The sequence below is a fragment of the Molothrus aeneus genome, chromosome 3, assembly GCF_037042795.1.
Source record: "Molothrus aeneus isolate 106 chromosome 3, BPBGC_Maene_1.0, whole genome shotgun sequence".
Lineage (NCBI taxonomy): Eukaryota > Metazoa > Chordata > Aves > Passeriformes > Icteridae > Molothrus > Molothrus aeneus.
The window spans coordinates 81,859,904-81,882,706 of NC_089648.1; the positions used below are offsets into that span (position 1 = coordinate 81,859,904).

The 22,803-nt window shown below is 38.2% G+C and overlaps 1 protein-coding gene across 1 annotated transcript in view; it reads left to right on the top strand.

Annotated features, from left to right (window-relative positions):
• The first annotated feature begins 1,824 nt into the window (after positions 1–1,824).
• Positions 1,825–22,803, top strand: part of PXDN (peroxidasin) — an 81,932-nt gene continuing 60,953 nt past the window's right edge. The window contains exons 1-3 of the mRNA XM_066546138.1: positions 1,825–1,872; positions 2,666–2,729; positions 6,524–6,610. Coding sequence (XP_066402235.1) covers positions 1,825–1,872; positions 2,666–2,729; positions 6,524–6,610 — 199 coding nt within the window. The remainder of the gene's footprint in view (positions 1,873–2,665; positions 2,730–6,523; positions 6,611–22,803) is intronic.

Below are 22,803 nucleotides of genomic sequence, written 5' to 3' on the forward strand. Positions count from 1 at the left end.
TGAATTACTATAGTTAAGTTTTAGGCAAGAATGGCCTCTACATTGTTTCTTGAAGAAAAAGAGATTCAGGCAATGCTGCAGAAGTGCCATGGCTTGTTTTTGAGGTGGAACTGGGGGTGCTGACATCCATCATTTCTAAGAGAATGTGTTCTTGTTAGACATAATAGGTTAGTTGTGATCACTGCTACTGTCATCATAGAAATGATGGGCCAGTGCTCACCTGGGATAGGCAAAGGGTGGATGATACGGTATGAGTCTGCTTAGGACTGACTGACATCACGTAAGAATGACAAAGTATTTAGGGCAATGTTAGAAATCTCAAAGCCAGTCTAGGTTTTTTTTTTTTTTTTTTTTTTTTTTTTCAGGCAAGATTTGTTTTGAGAAAGTGTTAAGATCATGTGAGCTGTGGCTGCAACCATTATTCTTCTATGTGACATTCTAGTGGGTCCTCTTATACTTCCTTGCCTGTGCACCCACCTAGCCAAAACCACCACCAGAAAGTAATTCAGGGCAAATCCAACAGATTGTCCTGGCTCAGCAGTCAAAGTCACAGAGAACAGTCCAAGGCTTGTGTATGTGGGTTTTCAAACCAGGGCAGAAATGGAAATTGGCTTGCTGGACTTGGTTCTTCCCATAAGGGTTTCTCTTTCCCTGATCTGTTTGTCCTCCTCTCCCTCTCCCTCTCCCTCTCCTCTCCCCTCCCTCTCCCTCTCCTTACTCTTTCTTTCCCCTTCTCCAGTCCCCTCATTTTGCCTTCCGTCTCTCCTCTCCCGAGGCGCAAGCTGCCGTCCCGCTCAGAGGGTGCCTCCACGCTGACCCTTCCGCGCACGGCGGAGCAGCAGCCCGGGCGGCGGGCGGACCCCGACCCCAGTGCGGCTCTGTCCCGGGGCTCTGTGCGGAGGGCGGCGCGGAGCCCCGCGGGGCGGCCGCCCATCCCTCGCTCCGCCGGCCGGGGCGGGCCCAGCGCCGTCCCCTCCTCCAGCCCGCGCGGGGGCCGGGATCGCCCCGCCGCCGACCCGAGCGGCAGCCGGGAGCGGAGCGGGCGCGACGCGGATCTGCAGGAGCTCCTCTCCTCCTTTTCCTCCTCTTCTTCCTCCTCGCCCTCCGCCCGGCGGCATGGCCCGGCGCGAAGCGGCGGCCGCCCCCGGGCTCTGCCTGCTGCTGCTGCTGCTCCGCAGTGAGGGGCTCTTCGCCCCCGCCGCCGCGCAGCCGCCGCCGCAGCGCGGGAGCGTGTGGTGCCCCAGCCGCTGCCTCTGCTTCCGCACCACGGTGCGCTGCATGCATCTGATGCTGGAGAGCGTCCCCGCCGTGTCCCCCCAGACCACCATCCTGTGAGTACCCGGCGGGGGCTGCCGCGGCGGCCCGGGGCAGGGAGGGGGGCGGAGGGCGGCAGGAAGGGAGGGAGGGCAGAGGCGAAGGCGGAGGAGGGGATGGATACCTGGGGCGAGAGGCGCTGGGCTGGGTGGCGGCGGAGCCTCAGCTCTTTGTCTGCGGTCGGGGGAGGGGGCCGGACCCGCGGCGCTGGCTCTGCCCGAGGGGCCCGGGCGTCGCTGCGCTGCTCCGGGGCTGCGCTCGCCGGCCCCGCCGTGCCCGGAGCGCTCCTGCCCGGCTCCGGCGGCGCGGGGTCGAGGGGGTCGGAGCGGTGCCCCCGGCTCTGCCGGGCTCTTAGAGGTGGATGTTCTGGTTAGCGTGCGGGTGTTGTGTCCCAGCATAGCGGTCCCTAGAAGGATTTTAGTACTTCCTTAGTATCCTGTTTGTAAGCATATTCAGGCGGCAGGGGGATCGACAGGGACATAGGTGTCACTTTCTGCTCAATTCTTAGACATGTTGGGGATGTACGAGCAAACCGGGACCCAAGCCCTGGGCTTGCTGGTAACGAATCCGGCTCAGATTCCTGCAGGGATTTGCGAACATTAGTTAATAACCTGTTTTTTAGTTCAGGCACAAATGTCTCAGTTGAAGTGCCGTTCCTGTGGCCACTGTTTTGGGTGTAATTGCATTGGTATAAATTTCAGTATTGACAATGATTGACATTTAATTCACATTGATTTGACTGAAGCAGTTACCTTTCCAGGCATATTTCCCTGCAATAAAGGCAAAGTTCCAAATGAACATCACACACTATTTTGTTTCGTGGCTTACTAAGAGGAACAGATTTGTTCCACTGACCTGCTTATATGTTACTTGGGCTCGGAAAGCTCTTGGCACCAGCCCTGCCCTTTCCTTACACACACTCAGCCGTGGAAGCTGAGCAGAACTTGGCCCTGGGAATTTTCTGCGGGGCCTCCTGTCATAAATTAACTTGTGACTTTGTCAGATATTTTCAAAAGGGGTCTATAAAGCCTTGCTGTGTTTCAGCTTCCAACTATTATTTAATGTGAAGAGTACAGTCATTTAGCATCAACTGAGTCCCTCTTTGGCAAGAAGTGCAGGCTTTTGGCAGAATTGGATTAGTCCTGCATTACTTGTAAACCTTTTAGGGAACAGTACAGGAAGTGGGTGGTTAATGTTTCTTACATTTGAAACAAAGTACATTTACAGAACACCTTTTGCCTTGAGATTACAGGAAACCGTGTAAAGCTAGTTTTTTGTGAATCATCTTAAATGAAAAAAAAGGAAGTCTTAGAGTGGAGTCAAGACTTAATGGCTTGGTTTCGTCTTAAAGGTGGAAGGGTCTGCAACAGCAGAAAATATTAGATTAAACCTTGCCGGGTGGAGCTCCCCTTACGGTGGGTATTTATAATCTTGCAGTCAGTCAGAGGAGAATGCGTGAACAATGCAAGCATTATACTCATCTAACTCCACTAATATATCAAGTTGTCTAGTATCCCAAATGTGAATTATCATTCTGGTAGAATGCAAGCTACCATGCTGCAGAAGTAATGCAGAAGAAGTTTATGTTTTCAGCTTGACAAAGAATGGTTGTTTTCAAAATATGCCTGCAGATTACCAGCATTCTTCAAAACCTAGTGGTGACCTTACTTGTCATCTAGTAATGGGTATTATCCTTTCTGAACAACTGACTGGGGAACTATTATAGATGAAATAGGCAGTATTACATCTGTAAATACTCAGTTACTCCTTCTGCTACAGTTCTGCTGAATGGCTGTGAATGGAAAGGAGCTGGGTCAGAAGATAGTCAGGCAATATGAGTCTTTGGGACAAAGAACAATGGTACAATTGATTAAATAATCAGTAGTTTGAAGGTACCAATCATACATAAATAGCTTACCTGTTATATATGAATTGGTTTTAGCTGTAGGAGGTACTTTCAGAATAGCTGTTACATGTCTGAGGTACTCACTGAATTTCCACTCATTTTTTTACTTACCTGCAATGTTGAACTGTAGTTCTACACTGCACTTCACAGAGGTAGCCCATCACCCACAGAGGGCTTTCTACACTCAAGAACAGTTTCTTTTTTAAGCATGAAAGTAAGCAGTTATTTAGTCTCTGGTTTGACTCTCAATGCTTGTCTTTCAAGTGGTGCCTGGATATTAAATGAATTTTCTTTAGTAGTGGTGTTGATAGATAATTAAAAATAATAAATTATTTTAAATTGATCACCTTCCCCTTTCAAACAAAAATTTAGGAAATCCTGCAAAGTGTATGCTGATGGCTTAAGTCCATTTTTACTGGCATTGATAAATTCCACATTCTCATCTGTTTTATTTCTTACTTACAACGTAGATTGACTGTGCAGAGTAATTTTTTAAAAAAATATCGCCCTAAGTTTTTCCTGGTTTCATAAGTATTTTGCTGAGTCCTGCTTCTGAAAAATGCCCCATTTTGGAAGCTGCATTGACTTTGCTCTACTTCACATATCATTTGTTACATGGATTAAAACAGCATGGGGCCCAGACCAATGGTGCAGCCAAGTGTTTTTTCCCACATATCAAAAATGTCTACTCCTAATCTCAGGCTCTCTTTTGAAAACTGTTCATAACATTACTGGTTGCTGACCTTGCCAGTGCTACTTCTGGCTGTACATTTTCTCACTCTCTCCTGCTCCTCCCACTTTCTGGCACTTCCCCTTCCCTGCTGCAGGCTCAGAACCACGGTTTAGATTGCTTCTGCAGGGTGGATTCTGCCAGTTTTGAAAGAGCTCAGGGAGCCTTGCATAAGCATGTGGTTTCTTTTTTACCTGGGACAATTTTGGACTTTTTTGGACTAGGGCCAGCATCACAGTCCTGTGCCGACTTCCCTTAAAAATGGAGACCCATGTACAAAATGGTTTGAAAAGCTACTTAATGCCATAAATATAATCATGGAAATTTAATTTCATCTCTGACTAAATACAGAGTGCTTATTTTCACAGAAATTGGTGAAACATATTTATATTAAACCATTTAAACTGTTGAGGAATGTAAAATTCTGGGTGTCGCCTCTTGCTGTCTCCCCCTCCCATAATTGTGTCCTGTCTTACAGTTTTTAGAGAATGTCTGTGTTCTAGAGCAATTTCATGTATGTGGTGTTGATAATTCTGAGAGAAGACCTTTGAATATTGATGCAATATGTTACTATTTGTATCTAAACACAATCCAAATCCAAACCTGTCTACAGGACTAGCTACACATACTCAGACCAATACTGAAATTTGTTCGCAGTTTTTCTTGGCAGCACCTCATTGCTCTCTTGTTTCTTGCTAGCTGTACAAACAAAATTGTATTCACTGCACTTGAGTCTAGCAGACTGAACAAGAAAAGAAACTAATATTCTGTTAATAGCAGAAAAGGTAAAGATTGACAAAAATAGTTGTCACAAAAGAAAGTGGACTTCTTTTGTACTGAGAATGACATGGAAATTATTGAGGACAAGATTTAATTTTGAAATAAGTCATTCTGTCTTTGCTATGTGATTATTAGTTTAGGTGTAATTATTACACCTGCATGTCTGCTACGAATAAAACACCTTTTCAACATGAGAGTATAATTTTAAGTGATCAAACTTTACTAGGACTTCTTAAGTTGCAGCCATTCCAGCTGAATAGCTTTTGAAGGTAGGCTCTGAATGAAATTGAAAGCAAGTTTGTGTTGCATGTTACTGCTTTTGTTACATGATTCTTACACATACTCAATATTGGATAGTTTGGGGTGTGTACTTTTTTATTTACTCATTTATCAATGTATTTTAATTTCTGGTTTGTACTGTAGATGTCAAAGGGGGAAGCTTTAGTAATTTAATTCTATGGTGATTTTCTGGACAGCTGAGTGAGAAGTACTTACAATTTTTTCATCTCTCCATAAGAGCTTTTGCTGGAATCTAATGTATGTTCATAATGCCAGTGAAAACCATTATTGAGGCTTCCCAAGAGTATCTGTCTTAATACAAATAAAACCCCCACAACACTAAATGACACAAATCACATCTATTTGGAGAATATGTGAATCACAAAAGAGGTAGGGGTAATGGAAATATAATGAAATTTCACATTTCATTGTTGATTTGTGCTAACATTATACCTTTTAGCAGAGATGTTTAGGAAAATAAAGTGGGTGATATGTATGGAGACTGTGAGTGCAGAAGTCTCTGGGCTATCACTGCAAAAATCTGCATGCTGTTTGCAGATCTGCTATTTGAAATGATGCATTTTCAGCCTGCAAACAACCATCGCATTTTCATCTGAAAATACAAGATCCTTGTGTTCTGTTAGATCTTTACTGCAATTTTTCTAAAAGGGTTTTAGATTAAAATTAAGACAGAATACAATAAACACAACTCATCAGTGTGAAGGGTGAAGGATTGCAATCTCAAAATCTCAAATATGGACTGTGAGTAAACTTGATCACTTTATGGGTAAACATCAATTTGCATGTAGGAGTTAGTCATGAGATAACACACCAGAAGATTTTATTCAAGATGCAGGGATTTATACATACTTAATGTTAAAAAAAAGAAGTACAGATTCTGAAGATTTATTTGAAGGGTTTGAAAATTACTTAATACTGACACAGCTATTGGCACTCCTGATTGGGCAGCAAACTGCAGTAGGTACCAGTGATGATTTTCCTTAATGACACAACAGGGGAGGGTAAAGCACAAGATTATTTCAATAGAAATTATCTTGCATCTTCCTGCATAGTACCTGGACCAGAACTCAGGCACTCAAAAGGGGACACCTTCATTAGAAATGATAATTTCTAACCTCAGACTATTGGGCCTGTGTCATAGCTGCTTGCTCTCAGCCTAGGACATCTAAATCAACAGTGGGCACCACTGGTCAGACAGCTGAATTAATTAGCTACTGTTTGGGCAGATTATTAATTTATTTGTGCCTTCTCCAGCCCAAGTGTGCTGACTAGTCTTCTGTTGACAATAAAAGGAGATTAAATGTCTGTATGTAGATGTTGATATTTGTCTAAACCAAAGTTTAAAGTATTTTTCAGATGAGAATGTTTTCATGGAATTTTCAACAGAAAGAAACTCCTTGCAAAAACTAGGCAAAGGAGTCATAAGCGATTTAAAAAATTAGCTTTCAAAGTGCATAAATTGTTGCTAAAAATGTTGTTTTCTCTTTATTAAGCCCCATCCCGAGTCCCAACAAATCAAGTGGATACTGCAAAAGATACCAATCCTCCCCAGCAAAGCAGCTGTGGAGGGTGTGTGGGAGGTAAAGCCTGCTGAAGCCATTCCCAGGCAGTCTGGTTGCACTGCTGATGGAACGAGCCAGGACCAAGGCATGAGTGTGTTAAGGAGACATTTGCAGAGCTTGCAGAAAGTGTTTGGTCATTAGCAGGGGGCAGAAGGGCACAGCACTGATAGTGTTTGACATTTACTGGGAGACAGAGGCAAAGCTGCTGAGGGCTGCAACAGAAGCCCCAACCGAGTCTTTGCTTCCAGTCACGGGATTCACTGGTGGGAAGATATTTTTGTCATCTCAAAACTGTGTTAGCCCCCATCAAATCCTTTGCTGAAGAATGGGAAAATATATGGAACAAAATCATATCAATCATTTACTGCAAGTAGCTTACTGTACCCTTAACACACTGTCATCAGAGGAATACATTATCATGTAGGACAGTGAATAAATACAATTTCTTGTTTTCATCTTGTTTTACTAAGATGTATTTTTAAGCAGTAAATACTTAATATTTGAATGTTAAAATGATAAATATGTGTTTATTTACTGAAAGATACCTTTAATAAGTAAACCCAAAGATCTGTTTGACCTGATGTCTGTTTTTTGAGGGTGATGGAAAGCACAGCTTATGAACAAGTAGACAGTACAGAGCAGCATATAATTGTTTATACCTATAATAATTTGCAGATGTGGATTTTTGGGGCTAATGATACTTCGATAATTTCTGTAGATCTTGATGGATCTCTCCTCCACAATTTTTTAATGTCTTTTTTTCAACTAATTTAGCTGTTAAGTTACAATATAACTTTCAGTGACAAGGAGTACTACACAAACTACATGGTGGAAATTGCTGTATTCTGTTTGAGGCTTGAAAGTTGTTAGCTTCACTTAGTGTTCCCCATTTCTTCCATTGGAAGAGACAGTGAGTACTTGATCCATCTCTATCATTTCAATGCAGCTGTGATTTTGTGATCTTTGATCCTAAGCTTCTCCATTCCTTTCTTTTTAAAGTTGGAGTCCTCTCAATGAAGGGTTGGTATTAATTTCTCATCGTCTGGGGTTGCTTTCCCCCTCTGCTGTGTTTGGAGGTGAGGGAATTGTAACTTTGCCCAGTATTTGTATGGGCAAATCTGGTATGAGGTCTCATGGACTAATCAAGGGAAACTTAAGATCTTGTCTGTAAGTAGTAATGATCTCTTCTAGGCCTGCCATTTTATTTGTAAAGTTTGATTTTCTCCATATACATTATTTTATATTAATGCGTGCATTAGGTCTGCATTTTAATAGCCATTCATGGACTGTTGGTAGATTTTTTTTTTTTTTGCTGTTCTTCCTAGGGGAACTTTGTTAAAATAGATGAATACCATAAGCAAAACTTTGTTCTTTCTGTGGTTCATCACTCTTCCATTAAGGAATGAACTGAACAATGCACAACTCAGCACAGCTCTCTGTGAAAGTCTACTGGTGACCTTTCCCACCTACAAAAATTCTCCATTTACTGCAAACATCTCTTCATATGCTCATCTGGACTGTGGAGTATTTGCTTTATAGCTGTTTCAAAAGATTGTCTTCTAATTCCCAAAGCTTTGGGAGTTTGGACTGTTGTCATCACAAGGATTTTTGTTTGTTCTACTGAAATGTTTTAGAAAGCTATAAGGATTATACAGATCAGTGGATTGCTTGGTGTTGTTGTCTACATCCCCTATTCAAAATTTTTTAAAAACATTTTTCTGTCTTTCTGATTCTGTTTAACAAAGAACATCAGTGTCTCTGCTGTTACTCAATTTTCCCAAACAACATAATTAAAAAATGATGAGTTAAATGAATTTTCAGCATTACTTTGGGGAATTTAGGGGCATGAGGGACAGTGAATAAGAAATTTTTGTGTTGCAGAGACAAACATGGGATTACGTATTGGAAAGAGTAGGAAATGGATGCTTGGGCATGAGTAAATATATTCTTTCTCTCTTAATTCCCAAAGGCAGCTGGTGGAAAAATAACAGGGAGATGCCTATCCTTACATCATCTGGAGGGTCTGGATCTGAAACAGGGAGAGGAGTGTCTCACCTAAAATGGTGGTAAACACATGCCTAAGAGAAAAACATGATTAATAAATATTCTAACCTCCTCCATTTTCTGAGTAGCCCCTACTCATTTTTCTCCCAAGTGAGGTCAGTGCTCATTAAGAGATGACATCATGGGGATGTCATTAGCCTGCAGAAAGCTTTGTCATTTAGGTGTTAAATAAATGTTAGGCCTGTCACAAGTGCTTATGGATTGCCTTGCAAGTAAACTAAGTTTAAATTGAAAGGCTGCAAGTCTAGCAGAAAAGAAAATTAGGAAATGCAGCCAGTAAAGAATAGAACTTGGCATGAAGATAGAAGGAAACTGCGGAAAGAAACCAACATAATATAATAGAAGAAATTGATATTGCTATTATGACATGAAAAAATAGCAGACAGCTATTCAGGGAATAACAAAAGAAGAGAAGTAGTCCATTATGCTTAAAATTACATTTTATTTTATTTTTTTTTAATGACAAAATAGCCATTACAGGAATATTTTACTGTGTTTAATGGGTAAAATGAAAATGCTAGATTAATGTTTGAGACTCCAATTCTCTTTTGAAAAACTGAAAAAACAACTAAATTTTAATCCATCTTGATTCATGTTTTAATATGGTATTTTTTTCTATTATTTATTTTTGGATTCAAATTTCTGAGACTTTCAAAGCTTATTGTAGTTTGTTTACAGTACTTTGTGATCACATATTTTGAACACTCTAGATCTCATCTTGCAGAACTCATGCATACCTTTGTATACGTGAGTAATCCCCAGGCTTCTGATTTTTCCCGGACATGGACACTTGCTGAGTTTCTTTCCAGCAAGCCAAAGTGTTTACATCCTTATAGGATAAGACTTCACTTACAGAAAAGATCCATTTATAAAGGTGACATTTAAAATCTGTATCACACAATCTAAACATTTATAGTTGCTTGTCTTTCTGGTGAAGTCTATGTATAAAAAGAAGTTAGTATTTTAAATACTTATGTATATGTGTGTTTCTGTATATTTGTATGTACACATGCTGTACATAATGTGTGTATATAGACAAATGGATAGATAGATGTTGGGAAACAACTGAGCTAAATTGTCTACCATTTTTTTCCATTTGGATTCAATAAAAAAAAAATCCAAACCAAAACAAAAGTAACTTTAAAGGCTTTCTTATTGCAAATGTGGGCAGGGTTTCAAGACAATCCATAGAGATGGTGCAACAAGAGCTGACTGAGCTGGAACGGAATGACTCAAATGTTTCCTTTTCCTTCCTTTGCTTATCAGGCTGCCAAATTTGATTTCTTTTTGGTAAGGCATTATTACTCAAGTCAAGTGATTCTTTTAAACAGAAAATTGAATGTTTACTACAAATAACAAAGAGTCTCAAAATCTTGAGAAAGACTCACAGAGGAGAGATTAATGTGGTCTCTCATCTTCATGTCTTTTTGTTTAATTGTATTTACAAAGATAAGCAAAGATTAGGACATTGAAGAGTTCGTGCAGTGGCTGGCAGGGTTTCTTGAAACTATGTGAAAGTTTGTAGAATAAAAAGTGTGAAGTTTTGTGCAATGTAGTGTTCTCTTTTAGTTTTCTTTTCTGAGTTGTTTTTTAAGTTTCACTAAGGAAAACAACGAGCAAATGTATTTAACTCCAAATTAGTTTTACTGCCTGTGACATTGCTCTCTTTTTTGTTGTGATCCGTTGTAGTAACTTTCAGATTTTTTTATTCTCTTTCCAATTGCCACTCCCTGTGTCTTTCGGAAACATTTTCTTTCAGCATTCTTTCCCCTTAAATCACTTATTACAACAGACTGCTCATTGCCTGGCTGGTCCGAAAAAGGAAAAATATTACTTGGTACATGGTGTTACCTTAACTAATGACTGTTTTTGGTAAGGAGGATGATGACTGCTAAATGTCAAGTTCTTTGCACTGTGTTAGCCAGACTGGATTTAATAGCCTTTTATTAGCCATTTTGCTGCTGGTTTCCTTTGTTGCAGAAAAAAAATAAAGAAATGAGTTCTTGCATGCTTGACTTATCTCTAGGCAGTGTGAGCATTGTGACTGGGACAGCATGAAATTCAGTGCAGACTTCTCACAACAGTGAAATTCAGAGGCTTATAGCCTCTGTCCAAGGTCCATCATGCTCTACAGAAGCAAATATTTCACTTTTACACAATCTTGGTTGTCCACTTTAATATAAAATTTCACTATTTGGTGTCTCACGGTGGCTTCTATTTAATGATAGATTATAATCATAATCAGATTAAATCAGTCACCAATTTTCAAATCTTTAAATTAATGTCTTGTCATGTTTTAATGGTGAGAAGAGAGAATTTTTCTTCCCAATTTTTCCAAAATATTTTGAAAAATATGAGGGGCAATGTGTGTTCTGGTACACAGATAACCCTAGCGGGCCATTCTAAACTCAAACATAAATTAAGATCACATTATATTGTCTGCTAAGATAAAGTAAAAAGCTAGAGCAGCAGTATGATGGTGTGACATATGTAGATTAAAAAGTAAGTGGCCTATCAAAGCAGGATACTTTTTAAGGGATATTTTGTCACTCTTTGGGATAATAGCTAATTTGGGTTCAGGAAAGTTTTGGTTTGATGGCATTTTGGTAAACTCTCCAAGAAATTGGAGAAGTGAGAGTATTTTGTTTTTTTTACAGACATAAATTGAATGAGAAAATTCAGGTCTTTGCTTTGGTAAGGTTCTCTGGCTCCAGTAAAAAGGGCCTAGGTAATTGAATTAATGTGTCAGTAGAAGGAGAGACTTATATCAGCAGAGCTGTGACAGAGCTGTGAGAGCAGGGAGAGCAATTTGATTTTGTGAGTTGGTGGCTTGCTCTGGCCAGATTCAAGACATTAACTTCCTGATTTAATTTTATTGCCCTGCGAAAAGCTTAAGTAAATGCAAAAGCACCTATGTAGGGGGTAAAATCAATTAAAATGTTTCCTAGTTAGACGTTTATGTATAGCTTAAGGATGTTAACTTGTAGATTGGAGACTTAGTTGTCAGGTGTGTAAATAATGGCTACCAGACAATTATTAAAGGTCTGTAAATACCTTTCTTAGTATGGTTACATTTATAATTTATTTAAACAAATTTTTAAAACTCAGGATATTATATTTTTCCTGGGTTCTCTATCAATAATCTAAATCACTTGAAATTTCTATAATGTTGATACATGTTGAAACATTTTTCTTGATTCAGTAAACAACAGTTTTGAAAACTTAGCCAGAAAATCCTCTAATCCTCCATTGTGATATGAGTATTTTCTTGGCTGTTTTGCACTATGTCAGCTTTGTGTACTTTCTGGAGTAGATGTTTTCTTTTTGATATCCTGTATTTTACTTAAAAGTTTTGGATACATCTTGCATGGGAATAATTGAATATACGATTTAGAAAGAGACAAAATATGTAAAAAGACCCAGTATTCATTATAGACCCAGTATTCATTATAGATTTCTAATGAACAGTAATTTCTAACTGAACAGTAATTAATTGGCTGAAAGCAAGGTTTATTAAAAAAAAAACCAACAAAACAATCCAGCCTTCAGTATCAATCTTTATATTGGTCATATCTGTATAAAAGATATATATCCATCAATAGGTGTAAGATAGATTTGTCTTTTGAAGAAACCAATGGAATTGTCAAACACCTCAGATAGTACAGGGCAAATTTTCTGGTTTTGATGAAGTTGCAATGTGAACAACACTTAAAACAGATATGACAGGTAGGCAAGTGTTTGTGGAAATCCCAGCCACAAACTGGTGTTTGTATGCCTTTGGATCAGAGGGTATATTTGTACTTCTGACCACTCTTAGAACAGTGATCGTTTAACTGTGGGTCCAGAGGATTCTTTTGCAATTAAACTTAAAATTTGGTGATTAATATTTCTGGGAAATAATTTTTTCACAGGCTTTTAAGCCAAATATATGACATAGCAGTGGCCTTAGTCAAGTGCAATATTACTAATTTATACATTTTCAAGTCATGTAGATGTGTTTTTCAGTAGTAGAAATATTGTAAAAATCTTTTATTCAGAGCTGGAAATTATTTGGTAGATATATCTGCTTATTGAAACTAAGATTTTTTCTTAAAAAATTTGGCTGCAGATAGACTTTTTTATTATTTACATTGCATATTAAAAGAAAGTAGTAAGTCTAATGTATTTAAGTAGTTGGTCTATTAAGTGTATTAATGCTAGTATATAGCTACTTGTTTTCTCCAACTTTCTCTTTTAATTTACAAAACAGAGATTGTTCCCTTTTGCAGTAAAAAAAACCCAAACCAACAACTCAGAAACACCCTGTGAAGGGTCCTTGGCTTTCTTTTGGCCAGCAGTAGTTCCTCACTCCTGCCTGTGGTCGTCTTCAGTTCTCAGAATTAGCTGGAAAAGAAGCAAGGGAGGAACATTTGGTTTGTCTGAATCATTTCCCTGGTTCGGTGGCCTGGTGGTGATGTCTGAGAGAGGGGAGGAGCTGCCTCCTGAGCAAACCTGCTTACCTGTCCCTGGGGCCTCATCAAACCTGTCCTCAGAGAAAATCATAAAATAAGCTGAATCTGTGGTGCAGCTTGAAGGGGCAGGTTTGGGCAAACAGAGGGCTCTGAGTGCCCCTTCTTGAGAAAAAGCCCCCTTGCACTTTTCTTCCTTGCCAGGGATGTGAGTGCCACCAGCCCCTGCTCTGCTTCCCTGGGCTACTGCACCCACCTGCCAGAGCAAAGGTTCCACCTCAGAAGTGTCTGCAATTTGAACTGCCACAAATTAATTTTTAATTAATGTCCCCTCTATTGATTTGTTATGCTAGGTATTTATTATGTGGATATTTTAAACCATCTGATATTCCTTAAAGGCAGGTTTGTACTTAATTGAATATTTTAGAGATAATTCTGGTATTTTCATGCTACTTTGTCAAGAGTAATCAAATGTTTGCACTTTTTTTTTACATACACACTAGGTCAAAAGTGTTGTTCTTTATGTTTGAGCTGAGGAAAGACCCCTTGAGAATCCCCATTTGCTATTATGTGTTACTGGGCACCATGGCTGCTCTCCATGTGGCCCAAATGGTATTTATATGGCCTGGGTATAGCTAGTTTGTATGGGGTAATTAAAGCAAGAATGTAAGTTGGTACATGTTCAAAATAGAAAAATCAGATTGAATTATAACTTTAAAAATGGCATTACACTGTGAAGACTGAAGAAGGATAAACTTGTCTTTGATTTTATTCAGAAGTTAACCTTTTTTGTATTATGAACAACATGGAAGTGTGTAAAAATGTTATTCTGTCTGCAGATGTTTCATACTTTTTTCTGGTATCTTCAGTATTGTGTCAATAGAATGGAATAATTACAGAGAGACTCAGAAGAGTGCTTTCTAATTGATTGTTGGCTTAATGCTGCCAGTATTTGAACTGCTAGGAAGAGGGTACATGACAATGCAAAATAGATGTGGTCTCCTGAGGCTACTGGAATTAAAAATACTGACAAGACTAGTAAGATTTACTTGGAAATTTCAGATACATCCATCATTTTCAGCAATCTAGTTTTTCAAGCTGTTTTTGAAGTTGGCCAATCAATTCAATTTAGGTAGAGAAAGAAGAACAGAAATGTGCAGGGGAAGAAGTTGTAGGCTAGTATTGCTTAGCTCTACTTTTGCAATGTGAGGTAGGAGACAATGTGTATTGATTGAGTCAAGCTATGGAATATAATGAAAATGTATAAAGCCTAATGTTTATTATTAATCTTCTATTATTCTCTTGATGCATTCTGTAAGGTAACTTGTTCCCTAATGAGCAGTAGCTCCAAAACTGCTTTTTGTTTATAATTTTGATATCTGTGTGAGGACAGGCATGATGTAAGAAGAAAAGAGAAACAATAATCTGTTCCCAGACATTCCCTTCTCTGCATGTCATTAGGTTGGGTACTTTAAGGTTGAATGTCTTCTAGTAGCCACTTGCATTACTCTTCGTAGGGAGAAAACAACTTCTCCCAAGAGACAGGAACACCCAGCCTGCCTTGAGGCTGTCTGCACTCCTGAGGAGTGGGGAGATAAATATCAGAGGAGTCCTAAGACCCCTGGTCCTCTGAGTTTTCTTTGCCAGGAGCAGGACGAGCTGGAAGCAGAGTCATAAAGTAGCTAACTTATCTGCTCTTGCAGCCTGTTGTTAACCTCAGGAAGCAGAAAATTCCATTCCAAGAGTTGCAGCTTTTTCATTGAGGTGACCTGGGATTTTCCATGAAGTGGAAGGAAGAGCCGTTCCTTTGTCTGAAACCAGGGATCCAGTCTGCAGCCAAGTGATAGAGTACCTGAATTTTTGTTGTTACTCTTTATGCAAGCCAACAGTGTTTCCATTTCAATAGTAAAATGTCCTCAGCATTTTACAAGAACAACTATCCATGTAAATTCTAGCACCTACAAGTGTATTGGAATCTAATATACCTATCACTATTGGAAACAAATGGGAAGTACAAAACAGTTGGAAATATATTCCAACAAAATCTGCCTAGTGTATGGGGAAGAGTGACACATAGATTTACAATGAATAAAAGCTTTTGAGTCAAATTTAGATGTTATTTTTAGATGCAGTAATTCCTTCAATTTTCCACATCCTTTGGCTTGATGTTGGTCCTGAATTGCAGAACTTCTTTTTGAATTGAAGGAAACAAAATGGGCATTCTTTAGTAAGGTCATTGGCATTTTAGATGCCGGATGTTATTTATTGGCGTAATAAACATAATACAAGCTCACATGCACTGCATCAATGAGGCTGCCTGCCCTGAGGAAAGTCCCTAAAACTGCAGTGATGGGGAAACCACACTTTTATACTAGCTTATTAGTTCACCTGTCCAGCTTGTTCATTCATTCAGAGCCCTCTCTCTCACCCCTGTTTTCAGCTGTAGGGTCTTTGTTGCTTTGTTGCTCAACCCTGCACTGATCCTCACCCAGCACAGGGGGTACCCAGCTGGGTGCTCCTGTGGGAGAGGTGCTGAGTGGCAGAGTTAGAAAGAAGCTTAAGGCACTCTGGTAAAACACAGGTGATTATTCTGTGTTGGTTTTCAATTATGAATATGCACACTATTTGCATCCATTTTCCTGAGAGAACAAATCTGCTACAGAACAAAATCAGAGTTGTATTTTCCCCTACCCATAACTATTTGAAGTTTTATGGTTTATTTCTTTTTAAATCTTTCAAGAGCTGCTGCTGCTGCAAAAAAAAAAAAAAGCATGAACTTCAGTGTTTGGATCTTTTAAAGAAAAATGGTCAGTGCTATTCTTCACTTAAAGGTGTTTGTTTCTGCTGAGCAGAAACTGGAAACAAACATGCTTAAGCTGAAATTTGGAAGCAGGATGAGACTATCTCATTTTTAACAGTGAATATAGTTTACTACTAGAATGACTAGCAAGTCATTAGATTTTGTTTGATTAATGGTCTTGAATCACAATTTTATATATTTCTCAAAGGGATGGCTCAGCTCTGACAGCAATAATTGCCTTAAGATAGGAATTTCTCTGTTGTTGTGTGACTTATCTTGTGTGAGAGGTTCAGGAATGATAATGTTTCTTTCTGGCTTTCAGTTTTTTCCTCTGAGAATATCAGTATTTCATGGATATAGAGTTTAGAATTAAGCATCCCTGTGAGACAGAGAAGTGGAGAAACAGTATTTATTTTACAGAATGGTACGTGGGAGGAAAATAAGACTAATTTATGACTGCATAACATCAGAATTTCTGTGGTCTTTCCACAGTAGTAATTCACAGGACTGCTAACTTTAAAAGCAAACAAAACTAATGCATTTGTTTCAGTGGTTCATGCTGAGCCATAAACTAGTCAGCTTCATATTTTGGTGTCTTCTTTAGCCTACTATAGAGGAGAAATGTAACTTTTTATTCAAAAGTCCAGTTGAAACTGCATATTCTTAAATATTAAAAAGGAAACCAAGAAAAGGTTGCATCTCCAACTGCCACTAGTCCTCTAAAATATTTCAGTGTATCATAGCTCTTCACACAGACTGTGCCAACCATTAGTTTGATCCAAGACCTTTGCTATCTCAGATTTGTGTTAGTGCAGCATGCAGATACAACTGTCCTGCTCTGTTTTATTGGGCATAGCACAAACACAGGACAAAACATCAGCCCTTTCCCAAGGTCATTTCTGTGAAAAATAATCAGTAATGAAACATATGGCTGTGCTGTCAACAGCCTTTTCATTGTTTGGTTTCAGCAATAGATCCCCCTGAGAGAAATAAAGACAGATTTTGCCTTTTCTTGTAAATTCTCAGACTGCAGAAACAGCAATTGCATCTCTGAATTCTATCCATGCTGGTAAAAGGAGGGGGGGTTTAGTTGTGTTAGTTTGGTTTTGTTTTGGTGGTTTTTGTTGTTTGGTTGTTGTTTTTTTTTAAGATAGCATGAGAATTAGAAACCATTATAAAATAAAATTTCTAATTTGAAAATAATTTCTGCAGCAGATGAATATTGAAGGACTCTGAAAGTGGATAAGACAAAGAGCCACAATCACACCATGGTAAAATTTCCCTGTATAATTTTTGGCAAGCCTACAGGCATAGAACTTTGGACCAGCAAATCCCACTTGAGTCCTTTTAATGGCTGGTTAGAAATATTGGCGACAAGGGCAGCAAAGGGATCTAAAGACTTAGTAAGACAATGCTGTAGTGCATTTCATTGAATTAACATTTAAATGTTTTCCTTTCAACTGTAATGGCAAAATAATTGTTAGTTAAAACAAATCCTTAGCTCTTGGAGAAGGATATGTAATAAGCTCTGTGTTCACCAAAGCTGTAGCTGATAAAATAGTTCTTAAGACGTGAACCCAAAGTTCCTGTTAAAAAATCATACATATTTGTGCAAATCAGATTATTTTAAATAGATAATTTATATATCATCTAGACTTCAATATTTATATTTTCTGAAGCATGGGTTTATGATCAAAGTGATACTGCCAAATGTTCTGCATTTTGTTCAACAGATTTCAATATTTTTTGTGGTCCTACCATTTACTTTTGGTACTGAAATTACAGTATACTAAGTACTATTGACTATGATACCCTCTCACCATGTAAGAATAATGTTTTAATTTCCCATCTCAAAATGCAGTGACTTTTTTATATGCTGCATGCTGATGTACAGATAATTAAAATATCTCAATATAAATTGGAGAATATTACATATTGTATGTAATAATTAGACTGGGGAAGATTAACCCAGAAAATGAATCGCCAAGAAAAAGAAGAATGATTCTTTTTTGTTTGTAAAAGAAGCTCTAGGGCTAAATCTGAAAAGGAGGCAAAAAAAACCCAAAAAACTTGGTTTCTCTAGTATTCCAGCAAGTGTTACACTGCTAACAGAGATGATTACTGTAAGTAGCGCTGTAGCTGCAAGTAGAGTTTGGTTTTATTTTTTTTTAAGTGGTGTCTGTGTCTTTGTTTGTTCAACAAAGTGACACATTTTTTTTTACAGGGCAGTAGTTAAAGCAGCGTTAAAGTGCCATTGACATCATCCAGTTACTCCACTGACTTGATTATATAACCTCTTTTGTGCAATTTTCATGCTCTGCTCTGTTTGAATGTTTTTACTATGCTGATGGCTGTTTTTCATTTCCTGCTGGGATGACCTTGAATAAAAAAAGAATAAGAATAAAGTAGACATAAGCAATGTAGTCTTGCTGGCATTTGCAGATCTTTTGTTCTGTATTGAGAAACATAGCAGTTTGGTGTTCAAGGTATAGGTTATTTCTGCTGAGTAGTAATTAATCTGCAATGGTTAGGAAAAAAATGTGTCTTATTTTGTTCTTTTGGATTTAGCAATGGTAAAATCATCTGGTTATGACAATTCCTACCTTATGAACATGTCATAAAAGTGCTAAATGCATGATGGCAGTTATGTGAACTTAAATTACTGATTTACCTTTTAAATCTAATAGATCTACAAATCTAATGTTTGTCTATTAAATTGCTCCCTTGTTTTTTTTTTAAAGGAAAATGAGATTAGCTAGTTTGCACCCATTTTTCCAGATTCAGTATATATTACAGAGCTGAAGGAATTTATTTTCTGTTCTGTCACTTCTTGTTGCCAATCAGCATTTCATAACTAGCCTTACAGATGAATGACTGCACTGTGTTTCACATAAGCATCTTTCTCAGACTGTTTATATCACTCAATAGCAGAATGTTATGACAATGATATATCCATAATTTTAAAGCTTGCATTATTTCTGCCACTACCTCCTTTTAATTTATCAGATTAAAGTAATGAAGATTATATTACCATACACTTATAGAGGAAGTGATTTAACTTTAAATAGTTTTCACTGGACCTTTTAAAAGCGTCTACCTTTGCAGCAGAGGTTGGACATTTGGAAACCTGTCCATTTTAAAAATACTTAAGACAGTAGTGTTCTTTCAGATTTTTCAATTTTGCTGCTGTGGTGATTTTGCTTAGCTGCGGGAATAACTCTAAATTTTAAGTTCATTCATGTCTTGAATCGATGCTGGTTAACCCTTGAAACAAGGTAATGAGATACTTACCTTCATTGCTAATAAAAATCAGGATTTGGTTTCATTGGCAAATGCTTTAGTATTTTGCTTTCAAATGAGGACTGGTAATAAAAGTCATTAATGGGTCAGCATGGCATTTGAAACAGTCATGAAACAGTATTATATGACTAAGTTGGTTTCATCCAAATTGCCTTTGTCTTGTCCAAAGCTAACAGATATACAACTATTTTCAATTTAAAGTATGAAATCAGATGCTTCCAATATGACAGGCTAAAAAAATGCAGCTCTTCAAAACTTCAGTTTAAATACTTTGTTCTAGTGTGCCAGTGGTAAATTTGCTTTATTCTGTATTTACAGATACTGGTTTTGGAGACACTTCTAGGATTTAATGTTTTTAAAAAATTTGTTTTGTTTTACTTACTCTCCTTTTGATGTAGTATTCCTTAGCATGAATGTATGGATGAGATCTTTTCTCTGTGATACCTGGGAGCAATATGCTGGTCCATAGTCCCTAGAACAAATATGACGAATGTAAGTGCAATTTGGTGTTTAGTTTGTTCTGCTGTTTGCATTTAGTGTTATTAAGCAAAGTAAGAGAATATTTTCATTTTTGGACTAGAAAAGTTACAACAGATCCTCAGAGTTTAAAAAATTATTAAAGGGATCTTCTGAAGCTGGGAAGTTCAGGTGATTTGAAGTAGGTCTAACCAAAAAGTACTAAGTAAGACATAGCTTCATGTTGCACGATTGGTTGGCATCAGTACAACTAATGAGTGCTTGATTTGACCAGCTGTGTGTCTTCCTCATCCTTAACAGTGAAAACAATAACAAATTTGTTCTTTATTGTGAGAAGGAAATGGGATCAAAAGTCTACTTTTGCATTTATCTTTTTCAGTATCTATTGTATTTGCGGGGACCCTCATGGCAGGAAGGAATGATGAATCTGATTCCATGTTCTCAGAAGGCTAATTAATTATTTTATGATACTATAATATATTAAAGAATACTATACTAAACTATACTAAAGAATACAGAAAGGATACTTACACAGTGCTAAAAAGCTAATAATGAAAACTCGTGACTCTCTCCAGAGTCCCGACACAGCTTGGCACTGATTGGCCAATGAGTGAAAACAACTCACACCAGAAACCAATGAAACAACCACCTGTTGGATAAACAATCTCCAAACACATTCCACATGAGCAAAACAGAGGAGAAGCAAATGAGATAATTATTGTTTTCATTTTTCTCTGAGGCTTCTCAGCTTCCCAGGAGAAAAATCCTGGGCGAAGGGATTTTTCAGAAAATGTGAATGTCACAAGTATCAGGAGAGGTAGAAACAGAATATCAAATTACATGTTGTGCTTAAAATCTTCCTTTTGCATATAGAATTCCCCTCTCAAGCATTTTTAATAATAGGAATAAAAGTGTCCAAAGAAAACTAAATTATCTCCCTTTCATTAGTCTAAGATTTTGAGGCTGTGTTGGTAATTCTAGCAGCTAAAGTTTAAACTCTTTCCTTATACTACATTTTGTAAATCTTATTGTTACATCCAAGCAAATAAGCCTAAATGAAATTATTTATATTTTTGCTTTCATTTATATCCTGTAGCTAGAAGTAACCAAGAATACTTGTAGTTGTGATACTAGATTTGAAATCTGTTTAATTGTCTCACTTCTGTGGAAAGCAGAGTGAGTTTTTTTTGTGAATGCCCTGATGTTATGCTTTGCATACATACAGTATTTCCCAAGATATTTTGTATATATCTTGGGATATATACAGTGTTTCTATACCCATGTTACAATTGGCTAATTATATGTGTATATATGGAGAAGGATGACTGTAGAAGAAGCAGTAGCATAACACGTTAAATTTTGGGTTTAATTTTTTTATTAAAGATCTTAGTATTGGGTCATGACAGTTTTTTTTTCTGACACAAATTAAAATTGAAAAAAATGAAAGCCATTTTTAGTATGCTCTCTAGCAATGGGGGGATCTTTGGGACATCCTCCAAGCTCTAATAAGTCACAGGATGCCCAGTCCTCAGGGAGAGATGCGAAGTACATGGCTGGGATGGATCAAGCAGAAGAGAAGCCCTGGTGTCTTTCCTACTACTGCTCCAGCAGTTCTTTATAAGGAATTTTCACATTTTTCCTGCTTAGGATGACCCTTTTTGTAATAACTGCTGACTAATGAGTGCTTATTGTTTGAGATCAGTAGGTTACCTTTGGTGGAGTGATGACTGGGAGTGAGCAGTTTTGGTGTTGAGCATGCACAATCTGATCCAAAGGTGGCTGCCTTTTGAGGTGCATGATGAGAGCACATGATAGGTTCTTCACAACCCTACTTTAAATCCATTTGACCTAGAACAGTTAATGATTTTTCTGAATTTGATGAAGCAACAGAATCTTTAAAATTCAAGCATATGCAAAAAGGGACCTGAAATAATATTATTGACATATGTGAAGTCTAACCCTTTATAAAAGTAATGAAATTATAATCCTTACCCTTCCACCCTGTATGTTGCTTAGCAATAACTAGCAAAAAAAGAATAATGGAAAAGTGCACTTTAGACATTTTATATAAAAAGTTGCATTTTTACGTTCAGTGCGTGGTTTGATCTTAGTAAAAACAATCCCTTCTCTCATAGGGATTTCAAACAGAAACTTCTTTAATTAGTTCTTCTTGTAAGTTGCTTGATGTTTAAGGTCAATTTTGTACTGTTGGCTGTGTACCCTGTGTGACTGTCATATGTCCAAATATTTATTAAGGTCTTTAGTGTTTATAAAGCGTTATTTTGTAAACTTGCAATGAATTCATATGGCCCATCAGGATGTTTTAAGAGAGAAACCCTATCTTTCATTACTGCACACTGCCAGTCCAAGTTTAAAGAATGTCCTGCAGTGCCAGGATGTGCCATGGAAGCATTGGATCTTATGGGACAGCAATGTTTTTTAATTTTTATATACTTAGAAATTTTCACTTGTTTAATGAAATAAAAATATTGTTAAAAGTTAATTTTCAATGCTAAATTAAAAATGGGCAGTGTAAAGAGGGGAGATAAATGGATACTGTTAGCTCAAATAAAGAATTTATTAAGAACAGGTTTCATTTTCATCCAGACAAAAAGTGCCGGCAGCACATTTCTCATTTGCTTTGTGACAGAAAAGGAAACATACACAAATATTGTATTTGCTTCCATGCCATCCATCTGGGCCTTAGAGATCTTCCCAGAGCCCTGTTCAGGTAATGGAATGCAGGGAGCTGGCAAAGCCAGTGTGTGTGTGCACACCCTGCCTGGCACATGTCCTGGCCACGGCTGCTTGCAGGGCTGTGGGACCATGGCCATTCCCAGGCACTGGAATGTGAATCTCAGGGGCATCCAATTGCTAAATTGACCGCCTGCTCCCTGGCACGTTCTTGGCCCACGCAGCCTCGTGCTCTGCCGAACATTTCCTGGTCGTGCTCCATGGATTAGCGCAGAACAGAGCTCCTGAGTGCAGCCAGGAATAAAATAAGCCTTGAGAGTGTTCAGTTTGCTGGCTATCATGGACATGTTTTGTTTGTTATTCAAGCAAGACATGCTTCAAAATGATGGGCTTAGCTTCTGGGGAAGCCTGTGTGACTGAAGTGGATT